Source organism: Nelumbo nucifera, chromosome 4, assembly GCF_055504915.1.
Source record: "Nelumbo nucifera cultivar China Antique chromosome 4, China Antique-T2T, whole genome shotgun sequence".
In the NCBI taxonomy this organism is placed as follows: domain Eukaryota; kingdom Viridiplantae; phylum Streptophyta; class Magnoliopsida; order Proteales; family Nelumbonaceae; genus Nelumbo; species Nelumbo nucifera.
Genome location: NC_142652.1, coordinates 72299374 through 72319475, shown reverse-complemented (window position 1 = coordinate 72319475; position 20102 = coordinate 72299374). Strand labels below are relative to the sequence as shown.

Genomic DNA, 20102 nt, shown 5'->3' with positions numbered 1-20102 from the left:
AAGAGAGAGAGCTTTGCTGTAACGGTCTTACCTAACAGAGAGGGTAAGTCCAGAGAAGTACAAGAATCCAAGTGTGGTTGACCCTGTCACAGGGAAAGGCACTAATCGGAAGTGTGTGCGCTTTTAGCACGTCAGATTGGAATCTCTTCCACAGCTATAAACTGCCTTATAAACGGCGATTGGCTATGATATGAACAAGATGCACCAGTACAATGCAATATCGACCGTTCAGCAAATCCTTGTCTACACTGGTTAGGGTCTAGTTGACTTGTACACATTATAAAATTCCGACTAGACTCTCTTTCTCTCTCTCTCTGCTCAACATCCATTGTGTGTGCATAGTCAAGGCCAAAATGGAGGGAAATTGAACGGCTGAAGCTTCAAAATATGGAAAAACAGACGTGCTTCGAGTGTCTGCAACGTCGAATCCAGTCTGACTTCTCAGACAAATTGGTCTTTTGCTATGGGATTTCCGATTCAGCTCTCCCCTTCGGCTCTAGGGCCGTTGTTCAAGTACAAAATTTGCAGTCTCTTTTTCGATTCTCTTCCTTTATTATTATTATCATTTTATTTCAGGACTTCGTTCCCTTTCTTTTCCCCTTCTTTCAATTCGCTTTGGATCCAATCCAAGTATCGAACACGCCGCTCCCTTGGCTTTAAATTTCTTTATCAGCACCAGAATTCTGTGATTTTGCCCCAAATTATGTTTTGTAAAATTGAATGATTCCTGATTAATATACTGGTTGGTTCTACTATTGTTTTACTCCGTGTTTAATGTCTTTTAAACTGTAATGCAGTGGACGAGTTCCGATGGAGAGCTTTCGACTCAGTTTTTACTGGTCTGTGTGCCGAGACAGGAGGACGAGTGCTTAGCAAAATATGTGTAAGGGCATCTTTTAGATTTCTTACCCTTTTTGCCTACAAATTTGAGATCTTAATGTGCTACACTGGAGAGTCTATAAATATTTCACATGTAGTAGCGTGAAGAATAAAAAAATCCTGGAAGTTGAAAATAGATCTAATCCACCTTACAAACTACAGAAATGTTTGGTAAGTGGTGATATTTTTGCGGTAAAATGTGGAAATGGTTCAGAATTGGGTATGATCTGCATGCCCTATTTGCAGTCGAATTGTTACACCAAGTTGTAATAAAGAAACCGATATAAGAGAATATGAAACCTAAATAATATTACAACTCCTACAATTGTCTACTGGAAAATATGGATGGTAGAGGAAGAACAAGAATAAAAATGCCTGCAGGGAGATAGGTAGAAAGGTTTTTGATACCATGTTGTGTTCCGGAGGAAGAGGGACATTGATATTGGCTTGGCTGATTTTAATTCGGTGCTTTTGGTAATTCAAAACATGCCTGAGCCAGGCGAATCTAGACACACACCTACTTTTAAAAAATTTTGATCATGTTCTGGACTCAATCCATCAAAAAATTACCATTGCTAGCCAATTTCCTACTCTGCAGATTTTGCTTTCTTTGAAAGAAAGAAAGAGAAAAAGAAGCCCCAAACCATTATGTAGGAGATGTAATCTAATTTAGAGTAAAAAGCTCAACATGTTGTTGCTCAAATTTTGAAAAAGAAAAATAAATTTAACAGAAGGGATAAATTTAGTCCGTATAACCACCTTCTTTTTATCTGAAAATGTGATGAACCTGCTCTTTACATTTGTAGACAACTATATTTAACAACTCTAGTTGTGGAATAACTTCACATTATTTTCCTGTTTGCAGGGATGGGTATTGTCTGGAAAATGTTGACACTTACAATAATGGGAACAATGACATGAAGTCATCTGAAATGGATCAAGATAAGGAGGTTATAGACTCCCTGAGGAATATATCCAAGTGTCCTCTGAATTGTGGCAGAACAGAACTAGATGGAATAGATTCAGAAGGCTCTAAGATTTGCTACTCTGGCAGGTTTTCATGCTTAAGGACTATTACTGCATTAACTCCAGTTGCGTATGTGGGTAGGGGTACTTACTCTATGATCGAAGACCTTGCTTGCGACTTCTTATCTGGTTCCATGGAAGATCATGTACTTTCCTCGCTTAATCTCCTTATCGAGGGAAAACCAACGGGACAGGATAGTGTAAATTTTCTTAGTTTAGTTGGGATGCCTTCATTTGATGAGAACAGCATTCCAGGTTGTGTGAGGCATCCAAACATAGCTCCTGTCCTGGGCTTGCTAACAACACCTGATTATATTAATTTATTTCTTCCAAAAAGTCTTTATACATTGGAAAATGTTTTGCACTATAGCCCCCATTTTTTAAAGACTGAGTGGCATATTAAGTTCTTAATCTATCAAATACTCTCAGCCTTATCTTACATTCACAGCCTAGGGGTTTCTCATGGTGATTTATGCCCTTCCAATGTAATGTTGACCAGTTCGTGTTGGTCTTGGTTGTGTATCTCTGATAAGCCTTGTTTGAAGGATAACCTAATCTCAAGAAATGAAACAAATCCACCTGTTATGTCTTCCCCAAGATTAGGTTGCTGCATTAAAGGTTGTCCTTGTGAAGGTCTTTATGCTGATTTGAAACTTTCTCCTTCTATAGATTGGTTCTCAGATTTCAAGCGGTGGTGGGAGGGTGAATTGAGTAACTATGAATACCTCCTTGTCTTAAATAGAATAGCTGGGAGAAGGTGGGGGGATCACACGTTCCACCCAGTAATGCCATGGGTAATAGATTTCAGTGTGAAACCTGATGAGAACTCTGAAGCTGGTTGGCGAGATCTAAGCAAGAGTAAGTGGAGGTTGGCAAAAGGTGATGAACAACTGGACTTCACATATTCTACATCAGAAATCCCTCATCATGTTTCAGATGAATGCCTTTCTGAGCTGGCTGTCTGCAGTTACAAAGCTAGAAGGTTACCCTTGAGCATATTACGTATGGCTGTTCGCTCAGTTTATGAGCCTAATGAGTATCCTTCAAATATGCAAAGGCTTTATCAGTGGACCCCTGATGAGTGCATCCCAGAGTTTTATTCTGATCCTCGAATTTTCTCTTCTCTTCATTCAGGTATGAGTGATCTGGCAGTGCCTTCCTGGGTTAGTAGTCCTGAGGAGTTCATCAAATTGCATCGAGATGCATTAGAAAGCAATAGGGTCTCACAGCAAATCCATCATTGGATTGATATCACCTTTGGCTACAAGATGTCAGGTCAAGCAGCTATTGCTGCCAAGAATGTCATGCTGCCCTCATCTGACCCCACAAAACCAAGGTCAATGGGACGTCGTCAGCTATTTACTCTACCGCACCCCATCCGCCAGGGTGCCGTTGCCCCACATCCATGTGATATCTCTAAAGAACCAGTGGCATCCAAGCATCAAGCAAATGAATCCAGTTCCGAACAATCTCTCCTTTCCCAAACTGCTTGCTTACAAGACTTAGAAGCAGCAACTTCATTTTGTGAACAAGCTTGGCATTTGAGTCATCTCTATCATTGTCATCAAGGGGATCTTATTGAGAGTTTTGCAGAAGAGCCACCGAGTGAGAATTTTGAAACTGTGATATCTGAAACACCTAGAAGTGCCAATAGTTTTGTAGAATCACCTGATATTGACTTAAGTAGTCTTCTTGAATATTTTGAGGTGGATGATAATGGTTCCATGGGATTTCATGAGTTATTGCTTTGGAGACAGAAATCATCTGTTATGGGAACCAATTCTGAAATTGTTGCAGAGGATTTATTTTCTTTTGGGTGTATTCTAGCAGAACTTTATTTGAACAGGCCACTTTTCAATCCAATCTCATTAGCTGCATACATGGAGAGTGGTGTTTTACCTGGATTGATGCAGGAACTTCCTCCTCAAGCTGCAGTACTTGTTGAAGCATGTATTGAGAGGGACTGGAGGAGGTAAAAGCTTCTGGTCCTAATGCATAACTGATATTTTGTTTCCTTGTCTTGTTAATTTTCTGAACTCCTTTATATGCCTAGTCTAATTTCTTTCTTTTAATTTTTTTTTCTTTATTAGGAGGCCTTCAGCAAAAAGTCTTTTAGAATCACCATACTTCCCAGAAACAGTCAGGTCATCTTATGTGTTTCTTGCGCCACTTCATCTTTTAGCAAAAGATGGATCCTGTCTTCAATATGCTGCAAAGTTGGCAAAACAAGGAGCTTTGAAAGCCATGGGAAAATTTGCAGCTGAAATGTGTGCTCCCTATTGCTTATCACTTCTTGCAACCCCTTCATCAGATACTGAAGCTGATTGGGCTTTTTTGCTACTTAAAGAATTGTTGAAATGCTTGAAGCCTCAAGCAATAAAGACATTGGTCCTGCCTTCTATCCAGAAGATTCTGCAGGTTGGTTAGAAACCTAGTATGTATTTCTGTAAATTGCATTTTTTATGTTTGCATACTAACTTTTCTACTTATCTAAATGTTTATTTCAGGCTACAAATTATACACATTTGAAGGTTTCTCTCCTCCAAGACTCATTTGTGCAGGACATTTGGAAACATCTTGGTAAACAATCATATTTGGGGGCAATACATCCGTTAGTCATCTCAAATTTATATGCTTCACCTCATAAAATTTCAGCTTCTTCTGCCTCTGTGCTGCTTATTGGTTCTAGTGAAGAGCTTGGCATACCTATTACAGTTCATCAGGTCAGTTTTGTTCTGTGGTTCCCCAAAGGTTGATTTGTAGGACTTAAAGGTTCTGGGGATGGTCCATTTAAAAGAAAGAATCTATAGGAGATTCTTATAATTGCAGTTTTGGTGCTTTTTTCCTTTTTTCTTTTTTTTTTTCTCATATCAGATGAACATATTGTTGTTTAGTGACCTTTCATCACAATGCAGACAATCTTACCTCTACTTCAGTGTTTTGGCAAAGGACTTTGTGCTGGTGGAATTGATGTCCTGGTTAGAATTGGTATTTTCAGTTCATTGAGATGTAGGAATCATTCCCTGGCTTGAAATGGCATATTCAATATGTAACCTAGCTTTTCTTTGACATTCCAGGTGGACTTTTGGGAGAGAGCTTTATTGTCAAGCAGCTTCTACCATTGTTGAAGAATGTTGTTCTTTCCTGTATTGATGTTTCACATGTAAATAAGCCAGAACCTATGCAGAGTTGGAATGCTTTAGCCCTTATTGATGGGCTTATGACATTGGATGGTCTTGTAGCAATCTTGCCAAAGGAGACAGTCGTCAAGGAGCTGATTCAAGTAAGGAATCAGTTTTCCTTTTCATGTACTGTACAAGTTATTGTACAGTAATTGATAATGCATATGCTGTAATTTTACAGGACCAAACTTGTCTTCATGTTAAGGTTCTTATGCAGACACATTTGGACCTTTCAGTGCTACAGGTATTTCACATATCTCTCTTGTTGAGTTATTTCCTTCTTTTTGTGAATGTCCTTGTTCTAGTTTTACAGGTCTTGTATATATTTGAAAACTTAAGAAACTATCCCAATAGAAATTAACTGAAGAATACCACCGTAGTTTTAGTTTATCAATTGATTCCAGAAAAAACTCTTTTTTTTTTTTAATTTTTCTATGGTAGTAAAAAATTTTATTAAATGTATAACTGTAATTTGTATGTAAGAATACATAAAGAAAAAGGTGCGTCACCTTCTTATCACCTAAACTCATTGAAAACAAGAATCCAATCCATCAAAAAACTACTAACATCCAAACAAAGGCACACTAAAAGTCTTTCCGAGCTTTGAAGGATTCCCACTTTCATTCTTTCCATGTAGACCAATAACTTGCAAATGGGACCATTGACTATAAGATGGCACTTCCATTCCAGATAACTTTCTTAAAATATTTAAGATAAGGTAGCTTTAGCTGGAAACACTGAAAAATGTAATTATCTGACTTTTAACTCAGGACTTTATTATCCGCTCCTTTGTCTGTCTAGTCTAATTGATTGAATGTAAAATACAGGTGATTCATTTTTTCCTCTCTTCACATGCCAACTAATTAGTTTTTCAATCATGAAATATGACCTCTTCTGGATAGGTTGCTGCTACTGCTCTTATCTCTGTTTGTCGACGGATTGGACCAGAATTCGCTGCTTTGCACATCCTGCCACAACTCAAAGAGCTATTTGATGAACTAGCCTTTTCTCAAGAAACAACCAGGGGATCCAGTTATTCTGGTAGAAGCTTAAAGATCTCCAAGTCAAAATTAAATGAAGATATTCAAATAGAAAGCCGCATGGACCTTGTGTATGTCTTACTTCTTCTCAATCTCATCTTCTTTCTGTTTTTTTTTTCATGGAACAAATTGATTTAATTGCAATTTACAATCATTTTTATCATATTGTTGTATGTGAATTCCCTAGGATTTATGCAGGTTGCTTCTATATCCTTCCTTTGCTTCTCTTCTTGGTATAGAGAAGCTTCGTCAGTGCTGTGCTACATGGTTACTTCTAGAGCAATTCCTCCAACGAGCCCATAGCTGGAAGGTATGCTTAATTCTTCCACACTGCCATGTATATGCTTGCAGTCATTAGTGGATAAAGATGGATGACATGTTTTGCCCTTCATTTTTCTGTTGTGGTTCAGTGGGAATTCACAGGGGAAGCATCTAGAAGTGGTACAGAAAATATAAATCCTCAAAGGCCCTTATTCAGCAAGATCTCAGCATCTGAGTACAATCCAGCTAAACTGTTGCTCAATGGTGTTGGGTGGTCAATACCACAGTCACAAGGATCTAGGAGTTCAAAGAACTTTATGTCTAATAAACAGTTTGATGTTGCTCATCCAATTTCAGATGCCATTCAAGTATCTAAATCAAATCCTGGACAATCTGAACCTTGGTTTTGGTTCCCTAGTCCTGCTACTAGTTGGGATGGCCCTGATTTTCTTGGTCGCATTGGGGGCATAAAAGATGAACTTCCATGGAAGATCAGAGCATCTATTATTTACTCCATCCGTTCACATCCTGGAGCACTGAGATCATTAGTTGTCTGTGATGATGAGCGTACAGTTTTCACTGGAGGTGCTGGTCCAGGATTCAAAGGAACTGTTCAGAAGTGGGAATTGTCAAGAATGGAATGTGTATCTGGTTACTATGGCCATGATGAGGTTTGTTTCCTGCACTTGAATTTTGGATAGATTTGAGAAATTTATGCTATCTGGTTCATAAAAGTTTGTTCATTTTTTGATGCAGGAAAGCTTGTTTTTCTCTTTCCTCATTCTTTCTCAAAAAATTTTATGATGGTGAAAACAGTAAATGAGTTTTAAATGTTGTCTTTACTGAAAGTAATTATAGGAAATTATAGCTTATTTCCCTCTAGAACTAAAAATTCGCATTCATGACACCGTTCACAATGAAAGATGTTTTCCTTTCAGAGACCGAATAACCTTGGTTGAATAATCAATTGGCATTCAAATGGAGATTCTGGACCAACTGTAAATCAACAAAAAAAACCTACCATGCTTTACTAATTGAGTGAAGGCTCAGTTAAATCTTATCGCTTTATAATTTCCAATTATTTTGTTAATAGGCTAATCCATGCAAATAGGAAAAAAGTTCCTAATGTCAGTATCCAATGTTCTGGTTGTACCTAAAAGTGTCATTTTCAGTTTATTTGGAGGGGGGGGGGGGGTAGAAAGAAGGGGAAAGTACTAGCAAAGCCTTGGGGTGTTCAAAATCTGAATCCTGTCCAAGTATGATCTAAATTTGATGGATAAGATTCAATTTGAATGTTAATGGATCAATCAGGATCTAGGTATATCTGATTTCATATTATCTGATAGACCCTTTATTAGGGTGGGGCTTTATGGAGTCTCTCTCTGACAGTCTGACCAAGGTTCAATAAGTGAGGGCTGAAATTGTGGTCATACAGGAAATAGTAAACATGTTGTGAATGCTGTAATTTCATGTCAAATATTGTAGAAAAAAGGAAGCAAGGATCAAAATTTTGCAACGTATTGGCCGAAATGTATTGTATTGATAGGTCACTGATATGCGAAATATGGTGTTTTGGAGCTTTGACCAATTTCATTGGGTAGGCAGGCCTAAGACTGATAAACCCCTTCTGGCGTATCAGGGTGTATCAATACTTTGAACCTTGCGTGGAAGCATTATGATGTAACCATAGATTTCTACTTGATAGGGTTGGTGGTATCATCTGATATGAGTAGCATAACAAAGGTGTAGAGAAGATGGGCCGAATGGCCCATAGGCTGTTTTTCTTTTTTTATCTTTTATGTTCTTTGCTGTAATGTGCTTTAATTTGGGCTTTATTCTTTCTTATGTAATGTCTTTTTAATTTTCTGCCCAACTAGGGGCTTCTCTGTAAATTACTAAGTTTAACTTAATGAAATAGAATTAAGGGAGTAAGAGAAAAGATTATGTTCGAAAATCTCTCTTTGAACCCAAGTTGCCGCTGCCTTATTGTTCTTCTTCTCTCCTCTTGAACTCTGATTTCTTCTACTTTCTTTTGAATTTTTGCAACTTTCTAAACAATCCTTTCTTCTCAAAAGGCTGTTTCTCTTCTTGGTATCAGAGTAGGCTCATTTTTCCCTTTTTTTTCACCTTTTTTTTCCCATACATAGTGTGTATGGAGAATTGAATTGTATGAATAGTTAAAGAAACCAATTTCAGCCCAGTTGTTAGTGGTTTCTGGAGAGAAGGGGATTGGTCGTCCTCTTGACAGATTCAAGTGTGTTTGCCCGAAACCCTAATTTTCTGGAGAAATCTGTTTGTGGGCCCCACAGGGAGTTTGACCTGGGCGCTCAGTGACTGAAGGCCTTCTCATTCTTCTTCTTGAAGATCGAATCAAGTGGATTGGTGTTTTGTGAAGTCTACAAGGAGTGGCTGAGTTTTCTCTGTTTCTCCCAACTTCCGGGTGTGACGCAAGTTACTGGTATGACTGCATAGAGGTTGGCTCACAACACAGTTTTTGTTTTGTTTTCATTTGTTGTTATTCGAAGTTGCTTGAAGTCATTTTTGAAGTATTTAAGAAGATGAACTCCTCAGACTTTGAAAACAAGCATGTTGCTGAATCCGAACAGGTTCCGGGAGCCTCTGTAGATTCTCTATTGGCTGTGACCACAGTCAAGCTGGATGGAACTAATTATCTGGCTTGGTCACAATCAGTAAAGATTCATATTTGTAGTAGAGGCAAATGGGGTTTTATCTCCGAGAGCAAAAAGGCTCCTCCGGAAGATGATCCATCATATGAAAAGTGGATGCAAGAAAATTATACTGTTATTGGATGGCTTGTGAACTCAATGCAACCACAGATTAGTCAGCACTATTTGTGGATGAATTCAACAAAGGAAATTTGGGATAGTGTTGCTAAAACCTATTCCCAAAAATTAAATATGGCCAGGGTTTACAAGTTGAGAAGTGATGTGAAGAATTTAAGACAGGGGGAAAAACCATTAGTTGTATACTTCTCAACACTGAAGTCTTTATGGCAAGAAATATATTTGATAGAAGCTGTAGCCTGGGACACCACTAATGATGTTGAGACCTACAGAAAACTGGTTGAGAGAAACAGGGTGTTTGAGTTCTTGACAGGGCTAAATCCAGAGTACGACATTACAAAGCAAAATATTTTATCCAAGGATAGTATTTCACTGTCTCAAGCATATGCCTTGGTAAGTAGTGAAGAAGGCAGAAGACTTGTCCAGGTCCAAGGGGTTGGTCTAAATGATCACTTTGCTAATATGGGAGTGAAACCCAAGGGGGTTGCAGGGACTCCAAATAGCTCAGGGAAGAAAGAGATTATCTGTGAGTACTGTAAAAAGCCAAAACACACTAAAGACAAGTGCTGGAAATCGCATCCTGAGCTCCTATCACTTCGATTTCAGAAAAAGTCTGATAATATAAAGGCAGGGAGTGCCAATGTTGCTACTGGTCCAGATAGTGACAGATACCAAACTGAAGAGATGACGGCTAGTGAGCAGTTAGCAGCTATGAAGGCAAAATATGAAAAGTTTGGGAGGATGATCAATCACCTAGAGGGTGTGACTTCTTCTTCCAACCCTCCAGGAAATTCAACCTCTTCTGCATTTGCTCATTCAGGTATACGGGCTTCTGCTAAACATGCAACCATTTCAGGTAATCGTAGGATCCCTTGGAGTATTGATTTTGGTGCTTCTAATCATATGACCAACCTTTCTACTTTGTTTGTTTCATATGATTTTCTTCCTGGACGTGACAAAATCACCCTAGTCGATGGCTCTCTTGCCCCTATCTTCGGCAAGGGAACCGTCAAGGCTACAGACTCCTTGGTTCTTCCTTCTGCTCTTCATGTACCCATACTAAATACGAACTTGTTATCTGTAAATAGCCTAACTAAGTCATTAAACTGTTGTGTAACCTTCTTCCCTTCCTATTGTGTTTTTCAGGATCTGGAGTCTCAGAAGGTGATTGGGAGTGGTCGTGAGGCGAATGGAATATATCTGCTGGATACTCCTGGACAATGCCATGAACAACGTGGAAAAGTTGCTTTTGGGTCTACATCTACAGAGTCCATCAGTTGAGTCATGTTATGTCATTTTCGTTTGGGTCATCTTTCTTTTTCTACATTAAGTCATTTATTCCCAGAATTGTTTAAGGGAATTAGTTTGTCCAATCTTCATTGTGAGTCTTGTGAACTGTCAAAACATTGTAGAAACAATTATCCTCTGAGTAATAAAAGATCTTCTTCTTTTAATATTGTGCACTTTGATGTGTGGGGGCCTTACCACTTACCTTCTATGGGTGGCTACAAATATTTTATCTTGTTCATTGATGACTTTTCTCGGTTCACTTGGATATTTTTGATGAAGTCCCGTGATGAAGTTCCCAGACTTGTGAGGCAATTCCATGAATTTGTCTTAACCCAGTTTGATACCAGAATTAAAATTATCAGATCTGACAATGCAAAAGAATATTTTGAGAAAAATCTGACCTGCTATCTCACTGATTTAGGGGTTATTCATCAAAGCTTCTGTGTTAGGACCCCAGAACAGAATGGAGTTGCTGAAGGAAAAAATAGACATATTGTTGAAGTTGCAAGAAGTATTCTATTTGCCTCACATGTCCCTACAAAATTTTGGGGTGATGTTGTTCTCACTGCTACTTACCTTATAAACCGTATGCCATTCAGGGTTTTAGGGTTTAAGTTTCCCTTCAGTCTTCTTCATCCGGACACGGATCTTTTTCTTATTCCTCTTCGTGTCTTTGGCTGCACTTGTTATGTACATATACCAAGTGTCCAGAGACATAAATTTGAACCAAAAGCCCATAAGTGTATCTTTCTTGGTTATTCCCCCACATAGAAGGGTTACTGTTGTTTTGATCCGAAGACTGGCACATGGTATGTCTCAATGGATATCACCTTTGATGAGCTTTCTTCCTTTTATGGTTCTTCTCTGGAGAGACATTGTCCAAAGGGGGAGGATTTGTCATAGGTGTTTGCTCTTCCTCTTCCTGTCCCAGTTGAGTCTTTTGCTGAGTCTCTTCCTCATTCAAATGAGTCAAGGGAGGATTAGTCACTTCACTCTCATTCCAGTGTTCCTATTCCTCCTCCTTTACCTCCTCGCCCTCTTTTTAATCCCAGGTTGTACCAAAGGCAGAGAACCAGAAATGAGCAGATTGTTTCCCCTACAACACATGAGCCTCATGCACTTCCAGTTACAGATGAGACAATAGGTACTGTTACAACCCCTTTGGAGCCATCCTTCCCAGACCTTGATATCCCCATTACTATTAGGAAAGGAAAAATGAAGTGTACTGCACATTGCATTTCCAAACACCTTTCTTATAGTTTGCTCTATCCTTCATATTTTGCCTACCTTTCTTCTGTTGCTTCTAACCCAATTCCCAGGTCTGTGTTAGAAGCTCTTAATATTCTAGAATAGAGGGATGTTATGAGAATAGAAATTGATGCCCTGCACAAGAATGGCACTTGGGAAGTGGTTGATTTGCCTGAAGGGAAGGATCCAGTGGGCTGTAAGTGGGTTTTTACTATCAAATATCATGCTGATGGCACCATTGAAAGGTACAAGGCTAGGCTGGTTGCAAAAGGCTATACACAGACATATGGGATTGATTAAATAATGCATTTCTGAATGGAGAATTACATGAGGAGGTCTATATGTCTCTTCCTCCAGGGATGTATGAAACAAATATAAAAGGAAAGGTCTGTAGGCTGAAGAAATCTCTTTATGGACTCAAACAGTCCCCTAGAGCATTGTTTGAAAGGTTTAGGGCTGCCCTTGTTAGCTTTGGCTATGTACAGACACAGTCTGATCGTACTCCCTTTGTGAAGAGGAGAGGATCCTTGGCCGTTTACCTGATTGTGTATGTTGATGATATTGTTGTGATTGGTAATGATGTCTCATGGATTAATGATCTCAAATTTTTCCTTCATACAGAGTTTGAGATTAAAGATCTGGGGGAATTGAGATACTTTCTTGGCATAGAAGTTGCTAGATCCAAGGATGGGATCCTTATCTCTCAGAGAAAGTATGTTCTTAATTTGCTCTCTGAAACAAGGAAGATGGGTGCTAGACCAGTTGCTACTCCTATCGATATGAGCCATAAACTCTCTGCTTCAGATGGAATATTGTTAGAAGATAAGGGAGTCTTCCAGACACTACTTGGAAAACTTCTTTATCTATGCATGACTTGGCCAGACATTGCATATGCTGTCAGTTGCATCAGTCAGTTCATGCATGCTCCCAGGGATACTCACATGGCAGCAGCAGAGCGGATTCTGTGTTATTTGAAGGGCTCCCTTGGAAAGGGAATTCTATTTGCTAAGCATGGCTATATGAAACTTGAAGCCTACACAGATGCTGACTGGGCTGGAAACATTGATGACAAAAGATCTACCTCTGGGTACTGTAACTTGGTGGCAGGTAATATTGTTTCTTGGAGAAGCAAGAAACAATTAGTTGTTGCTCGATCTTCAGCCGAAGTAGAATACAGAGCCATGACTCATGGAGTTTCTGAACTATTGTGGCTTAGATCCTTGATGGAGCAACTGGGTATTGAGCATGATAAGCCAATGATGTTATATTGTGATAATCAAGCCACCATCAACATTGCTCACAACCCAGTGCAACATGACAGAACTAAGCATATTGAAGTTGACAGACACTTCATTCAGGAAAGAGTGGCTTCTAGAGAAGTGTGTCTACCTTTCATCACCTCTGAAGGACAATTAGCTGATTTCCTCACCAAGGGCATTCCCAAGGCTAAACTTCAGCATGATACTGGCAAGCTTGGCATGATTGACATCTATGCTCAGTTTGAGGGGGAGTGTAGAGAAGATGGGCCGAATGGCCCATAGGCTGTTTATCCTTTTTTATCTTTTATGTTCTTTGTTGTAATGGGCCTTAATATGGGCTTTATTCTTTCTTATGTTATTTCTTTTTAATTTTCTGCCCAACTAGGAGCTTTTTTGTAAATTACTAAAGTTTAACTTAATGAAATAGAATTAAGGGAGTAAGAGAAGAGATTATGTTCGAAAATCTCTCTCTCTGAACCCAAGTTGCCGCCACCTTCTTCTTCTTCTCTCCTATTGAACTCTGATTTCTACTACTTTCTTTTGAATTTTTGCAACTTTCTAGACAGTTTTTTCTTCTCAAAAGGCTGTTTTTCTTCTAAAGGTTCTTTTTCTCATTCAAGTCATATTACAGAGATGAATTCCAATGAAGCAGAGATTATGACCTCTCATATTTTCTGAGGATAATTCCATTCATTACCATCTTGTCTTTGAAAATCGATCTGTTTGATGTCATTAAGTAGGCTTCTAGTGAGTATTCCTACCTGTTAGTGAAGTAATGGTTGGGTATTGTTTTCTTTCAAACTCTAAGAGTTATGATATTATTTTTAAGATCTTTAACAAAATGCTGCATACATGGACCTTTCCTGTTCAAAGGATATGTACACTACTTAGAACCTGAAAGCTGGAATGTAGAGTGGAACAATATCAAACAGCATTGACTCCAAGGGGTTACCCAGAAATGTTGGATCCTGTTCTGAAGTGATAAGCCAAGATCTAAAATGAATGGTGAATAAATAAAACAGAGCAACTCAAGAGCACACATATATTGGTCCTCTGTCTAGACTTCTAGACTGTATCCCTAAAATAAGCAGACCTTGGAGTCCATTCAACAAGTTATTTGTTAGCGGATGACTTTTTGGGGGGTATTTCAGCCTTTACATTATGATTTAATGTTATGTAATTAGACCTTTATGTCCTGTCTTTGGTAAGTGCCCCATACTTAACCAGGGGCATGCTGGTCATTGTGATCTCTTTTGAGTAATCTATAAAATATCATCTGACTTGGACAGGAGAAATCAATCAGTCCAAATCAGCCTTTGGTTCTTCCTCATCTTTCTCTCCTTTCTCTTCTTATCTTTTCTTATCGCTCTTATTTCTCCTGTTTTCCTGCTGGTTTCTCTATTGTCTGGGCATGATAGCATTATTTAATCTGAAACAAGGCTTTTCCTCAATAAAATGTCTGACACTATGGACCTTCTGCCCTATTGCAGAGTCAGCCAGGAGTATGGAGTCTCCTTCCAACCTTAACTCTAAACCAAGTAATTGCATATAGCCTGAAGGTTGGTTACTTAGAGAACACCCATCAAAGTTAAGCTCTGATGGGCTCAAAGTGGACTTCCACTCTGACAGTCAAGTGCAAAGAAATTTTTGCTAACTTCATTGTCAGACATTTTTTATTTGCATCATTATGTCTTGTTTGGACCATTTCTCAATTTCTGTGTGCTCAGAGGCCATGTTATGCTTGGGTCATAAAGCATTAAACTATATGTTTATGCATGGAGTTTTGCTTGTCTTTCTGGTTTTGTGTTTGATAAGTTGCCTGTACTTATGCTATTCATTTGTTGTTGGTGGTGTGACTTTCAGGTGGTGAACGGCATTTGCATCTTGTCTTCTACTGGAAGGGTGGCTTCTTGCGATGGAACAATACATGTATGGAATAGCAAAACTGGAAAGCTGATATCAGCATATGCTGAACCATCAGAAAATTCCTCACATCTTATGAGTTCTGGATCCTCTGTATCAAGAATGAACTCAGACCAGGCCAACATACTTAATTCCAATGTGTTATCTGGTGGAATATTGACAAGTGCATTTGGTGGGTGCTTGTACACCTGTATGCATTACTTGGATTCTTTTGATAAACTTGTAGCTGGCATGGGAAATGGTTCTTTGAGGTAACTGGTTTTTATTGGAGCAAGTGTTGCATTTATAATTGAAGTCAAAGATATTCACTATGTAGCACAAATCTTCAAGCTGTAATTTCTTTGTGTAGATTCATTGATGTTGCTCAAGATCAGCAACTTCACTTGTGGAAAAGTGAATTACTGGAATCCTCTTTCTCTTCTCTTATCTCTGCTTTGTGCTCATGTGGTTCTGACAACATGCAATCAAACACAACAACTTCTTCATCCTGGATTGCAGCTGGATTAAGTTCTGGTCATTGCAGGCTGCTTGATGCAAGGAGTGGAAGTGTTATTGCTTTTTGGAGGGCTCATGATGCGTATATCACAAAGGTAAGTATAATTTGTTAAAGAAAATCCATATTCTAAGTTGTAGGAAAGTTTCATCACCCCTTTCATATGTGCAGTTGGCTGCACCAGAGGATCATTTGCTTATTTCCAGCTCTCTTGATAAGACTTTGCGAGTTTGGGACCTCAGAAGGTAATCCGAGTTCATAGATGCTTTTTACTGTTTTATTTTTGTGGCATGCTTAAATATTCAATTATGGAATTCAAAACCGTCGAGTCAAACCAACATATTGGATTCTTGTCCAGGTAATGTGATAACTGCATTTCCAATCTTGAGTGATTAATCTAAAAGATATAGGACAATATTAGGTTGTAGTATCTACTTGATTGATGCTTGATGTCTTGAAGAACAAGCTTCTTGAACATGAAGACCCCCCTCCACAGGAATGCGATTCCCATTCCCCCTCTCTATTTTTTTTTGACAAAAAAGCCCCCATTTCCTATTTGACCAAAGGCCTGAAGGTTTCACAGGCCTTCCTCTATCCGATGCTGGCTGGCGCCAACCACCATCTCGGTGGGGTAAGACCAGTTGCCGGCTGGATTTCCTTCCCCTGTATCTCCTCTCTTCTTCCTTTTCTTCCTCTTCTTTTTCCCCTCTTCTCTCTTCTTCCACCCCTTCTTCTTTCTCTCCCTCTTCCTTCTCCCCTTTGTCGCCGCCATCACTGCAAATACCGCCAACAGTATTAGCAGTGGCAGCTTCTTCCTCCCCTCTCCTTTTTTTTCCCTCGTCTTCCGTTCCCTCTTCTTTCTCTCCCTCTTCCTCCTCCCCTCTATCGCTGCCAGCGGTATTAGTAGCAGCAGCTTCTTCCTCCCCTCTCTTCTTTCTTCTTCTTTTGAATGATCCCGGTTCTGGCTTCTAGTTGAACCTAATAATAACAATCAGAATCCGATTTCGATTCCGATTCCCGACTGAACCAAACAGGCATCAGGAATAGGTGATTCTGATTCCAGTCCTGGACGCGAACCAAACGGACCCTTAGTTTAGAATGTTCTTTGCACAAGAATGGTAGTACTTAGGTGGTGTTTGTAAGTCTTAAGTCTGAAGTGTGATGTCTCTGAAGTCTGATTAGATCTTATTGAATAAGAGCTAATTTTTATGTCAAAGCAGTTTGCATTTGAAGTCTCATTAGACCATCATATTGAAGTTATTAATCAGAGTGGTTATTGTAATTTATGCTCTTTGAACATGGGTACGAGGGGCATTATCATCATCATGAAAGTTTTAAAAAGGTTAAAAGTAAGAAAAACACTCACATGGAACAGTGTTGTCAAGTTCAGACCAGACTGGATGGTTGAACCAGTGAGCTTCTGGGTCCTGGTTATTTGATGATTCTTATGGGCTGAATGGTCCAACAGTCCAGTTAAATGGTGAAACTGTGATCCAGTGAGCTTACTGGCTTTCTTTTGGTCAAGTCTGACAACTTTGATATGGCCAATTAATAAGTGATAAGTTGTGATTCAATTGCTTGCTAATCCGAACGAAGTGTCAGATATAAGTGGAGTTCAAATCAGCCCCCCACAAGATTGCCCCCACAACGTCCCACGACACATCCCCACCGTGTATTGAGAACATCTCCCGGTGATAATACCAGAAATGATGATGTCATCATCGGGAGATGTTCTCAATACACGGCGGGAATGTTCTGTGGGATGTTGTGGGGGGCAATCTTGTGGGGGGCTGATTTGATCTCATATAAGTGGGCCACTTGGAAGTGTAACCAAACAGACTAAAAGGGGATAACCACTTATCTGATTAGTTTCAGACGTAGGTTGGCTATTTTTCAGACATCGAAACACTATCTTAGAGTTATTATTTGTATACACTGAATTTTTTATTTATGTTTCACTTAGTCCGAGATACTAATATCTTGTAACAAAAATCATATAAACTGAGAACATTTCTGGAAGGCATCCTACACTTATGAGCCCTTGGTTTTTAGAAGACAGTTAATGACTCTTGTTACATATTAGCTTTTGTTTTAGTAATGTTATTGAATATTCTTCATTGGATAATAAAATAATAATTGCTAGTACTAGAGCTGAGAATGAGAAAAGTGAAACATTTCTCTTTTAATAATTCTAAACAAGTCATTATCCTTCCATCTGCTAATGGTTCTAAACATGCTATTTATGTTCACTGTATTGCAGGAACTGGTTGTCAAATTCAAATGTTTTCAGAGGCCATTCAGATGGTATATCTGACTTCTCCGTCTGGGGTCAAGATGTAATTTCAATTTCCAGAAACAAGATTGGCCTTTCCTCATTATCCAGATATGGAAATGAAGTAAGTCAAGGCGAATTGCCTTTCTATGAATTATTCTTGCAAGCAATACTTGCATCAAGGGGGAGGGAATTCTTCTGTGTGTATGTTGCATGTCTATGGGTCTGGATATTTGTAAGGCTCACAAGGGGAGTGCAGCTTCTGATGATTTATCCCACTGGAATGCTAATGTTCCTTCTGTTCCAATAATTTTGCAATTTTGCATTTCCTTCTGTGTGTGTTTGTGTATTTATGTGTGTATCATATTTGTTCATTCTCTCTTGGTTCCCTCTTGACTGTGTTATGCTTGTAGACATGTCAAATGTAATTGCATTTTGGTCATATTGGCAGGATGGACAGCAGCATATTTCACCCCAGAAACTGTACACGGCAGATCGTGGGATGAGAAGCTTGTCTTTCCTGTCTAGTATATCTATTCTTCCCTTCTCACGACTCTTTCTTGTTGGAACAGAAGATGGTTATCTGAAGATCTGTTGCTAGATTTGTCTTTGTTTTCCATACTCATCTAGTTTTGCTGTTATGCATTAAGGTCATGTATATCCTTAATCCTTCATTAATGGATATCTCCCAGTTCAAGCAGTACAGATTGTTGAAATTCTGTCTTTAACCTGGGGATGTCTGGAAAATGGCAAAAACTGCTTCTCTAAAGACATCTGGCAAAATTTATTTATTTTTTCTTCAAAAATTAGTTGTAAAAAGAATTTTTATGTTATGTAAATGTATATTCTTTGTGAATTATGATGGCTCATCAAATTTTTAACTTTGGCTTCCCATGGTACAAAGTTACCTTCCACATTTATCTAAGTCAACTTCTAAATTAAGAACTCGCTTGGCCAGTTGTGCTTTCACTGACCATTTTATCTGCTGTTCATATAGCGCTCCTCTCAGCCACGTCCCACTATGTATTAGGAACATCTCATGAAAAATAACATGCAAGTATGGGAGATGTTCCTGACGTGCAGTTGGTACATGCTGTGAGGTTGGTGTGAGGAGCGCTCTGAGGAGCAGATCCGGACTCCATTCTTGGCTCATTGGGCATGCACAATTTTCAATGAATTAGATGATTGGTCATCCAATCTGTAAATGAGTCAAAACCTGACAACACTGTTCCATGTGAGTGTGTTGGTTGTTTGTAACTGATGAGGTCTAGACATGTTTTAGCAAAGAAGAAACCAAAGAAGAAAAAAGAAAAGAACAAAAGTGGAAGAGAAGAAAAGAAGAGAGCAGAAAATAAAGAATAGAAGAAAGGGGTGCAGAAAATCTATTATGATATGCTACCACAGGTAAAGTGTACAAAAGCCAATAACAATAGTAAGGCAAATGCTAACAACATAGTAGCAATATAACATCACAAAATAATAAAGATGTGGGACCACAAACTGATCAACCCTTTTCGCTGCAGTCTCTCCCAAGTTGGGAAAAGATATTTGTCATTCCCAATTTGCATAAATGTCTCAAGCTTGACTTTGGTGACTACCTTGGTGAAGAGATTAGCAAGCTGCATATTAGAGGGTACATAAGACATTTCTTGAGAGAATTCTCTTTCGGATGAAATGTGATGGTAGAGTGGCCATAGGCCCTCGTTTCATCCTCAACATGTTGGAATATCCAATGGCCATGTGACAAGCCACATGTTGATGGAAGATGATTATGGTTATCTCTATAAAACACTCACACACAATCATTCATTTTTAAATTATTACCTATTTATTTATTTTGTATAAAAATAAATTTATTTGATTGGTTATTTGAAAATGTTTTTATGCATGGAGATACCAATATTGTTGGATTATTCTAGATTCAAGTTCCAGGTCTTATTGGGGTAATGGATATCCATTTGACCTAGTCTAGACTGGATGACCATGTGGTTAGATCCTTGGTCAGTATGAGACATTTGTCTCAATCTAGAGAGGCCTTAACTTGGTCTTCCCTCCAAACGTTCAAGTTGGTTGAGTTCCCTCCTCAAAACAAGGGAACATTGGGGAAAGACCTATATATATGGCTATCACAAAGATAGCAAAGTGTGCAAATAAAGTTAACTTGGAAGGTCAAGCAACCTTCAAATTTTGGCCCTATCCAGATTTGACAGTTCCCTCTTGCATTTTGTTTGAGAGATAGTGTCTTGGATCCTATATTGTGTAGCTGTTCTTTTCCTCTCTGTATGCAGGTTTGGTGCGCCCATCGTCCATCTTTGTATCTGCTCAATTCTTCAAAATGTTGGTCCACTTCAATATATTTTGTTCTATCATGTTGTATTGGGTTATGAGCAATGTTAATGGTTGCCTTATTATCACAATACAACAT

The 20102-nt window shown here is 38.8% G+C and overlaps 2 protein-coding genes across 4 annotated transcripts; both read left to right on the top strand.

The window, feature by feature from the left end:
• Positions 1-296: 296 nt before the first annotated feature.
• Positions 297-18558, top strand: LOC104611253 (protein serine/threonine kinase). Of its 2 annotated transcripts, none has more exons than XM_088886430.1 (16): positions 297-513; positions 798-883; positions 1745-3877; positions 3996-4323; positions 4413-4628; positions 4821-4893; positions 4983-5188; positions 5269-5331; positions 5990-6198; positions 6326-6437; positions 6538-7059; positions 14853-15163; positions 15436-15502; positions 15577-15650; positions 17666-17801; positions 18129-18558. In XM_088886430.1, exons 1-16 carry the CDS (start codon positions 388-390, stop codon positions 18276-18278), a joined length of 4812 nt encoding a protein of 1603 aa, XP_088742556.1. In that variant the 5' UTR covers positions 297-387; the 3' UTR covers positions 18279-18558. The 2 variants fall into 2 exon arrangements, with proteins under 2 accessions (XP_088742556.1, XP_010276538.1); XM_010278236.3 differs by having other exon boundaries at positions 15262-15502.
• On the top strand, positions 8800-10506 carry LOC148800716 (uncharacterized). 2 transcript variants are annotated; one of them, XM_088886432.1, is made up of 2 exons: positions 8800-10012; positions 10339-10506. In XM_088886432.1, exons 1-2 carry the CDS (start codon positions 8947-8949, stop codon positions 10374-10376), a joined length of 1104 nt encoding a protein of 367 aa, XP_088742558.1. In that variant the 5' UTR covers positions 8800-8946; the 3' UTR covers positions 10377-10506. The 2 variants fall into 2 exon arrangements, with proteins under 2 accessions (XP_088742558.1, XP_088742557.1); XM_088886431.1 differs by having other exon boundaries at positions 8800-10048.
• Positions 18559-20102: the final 1544 nt, after the last annotated feature.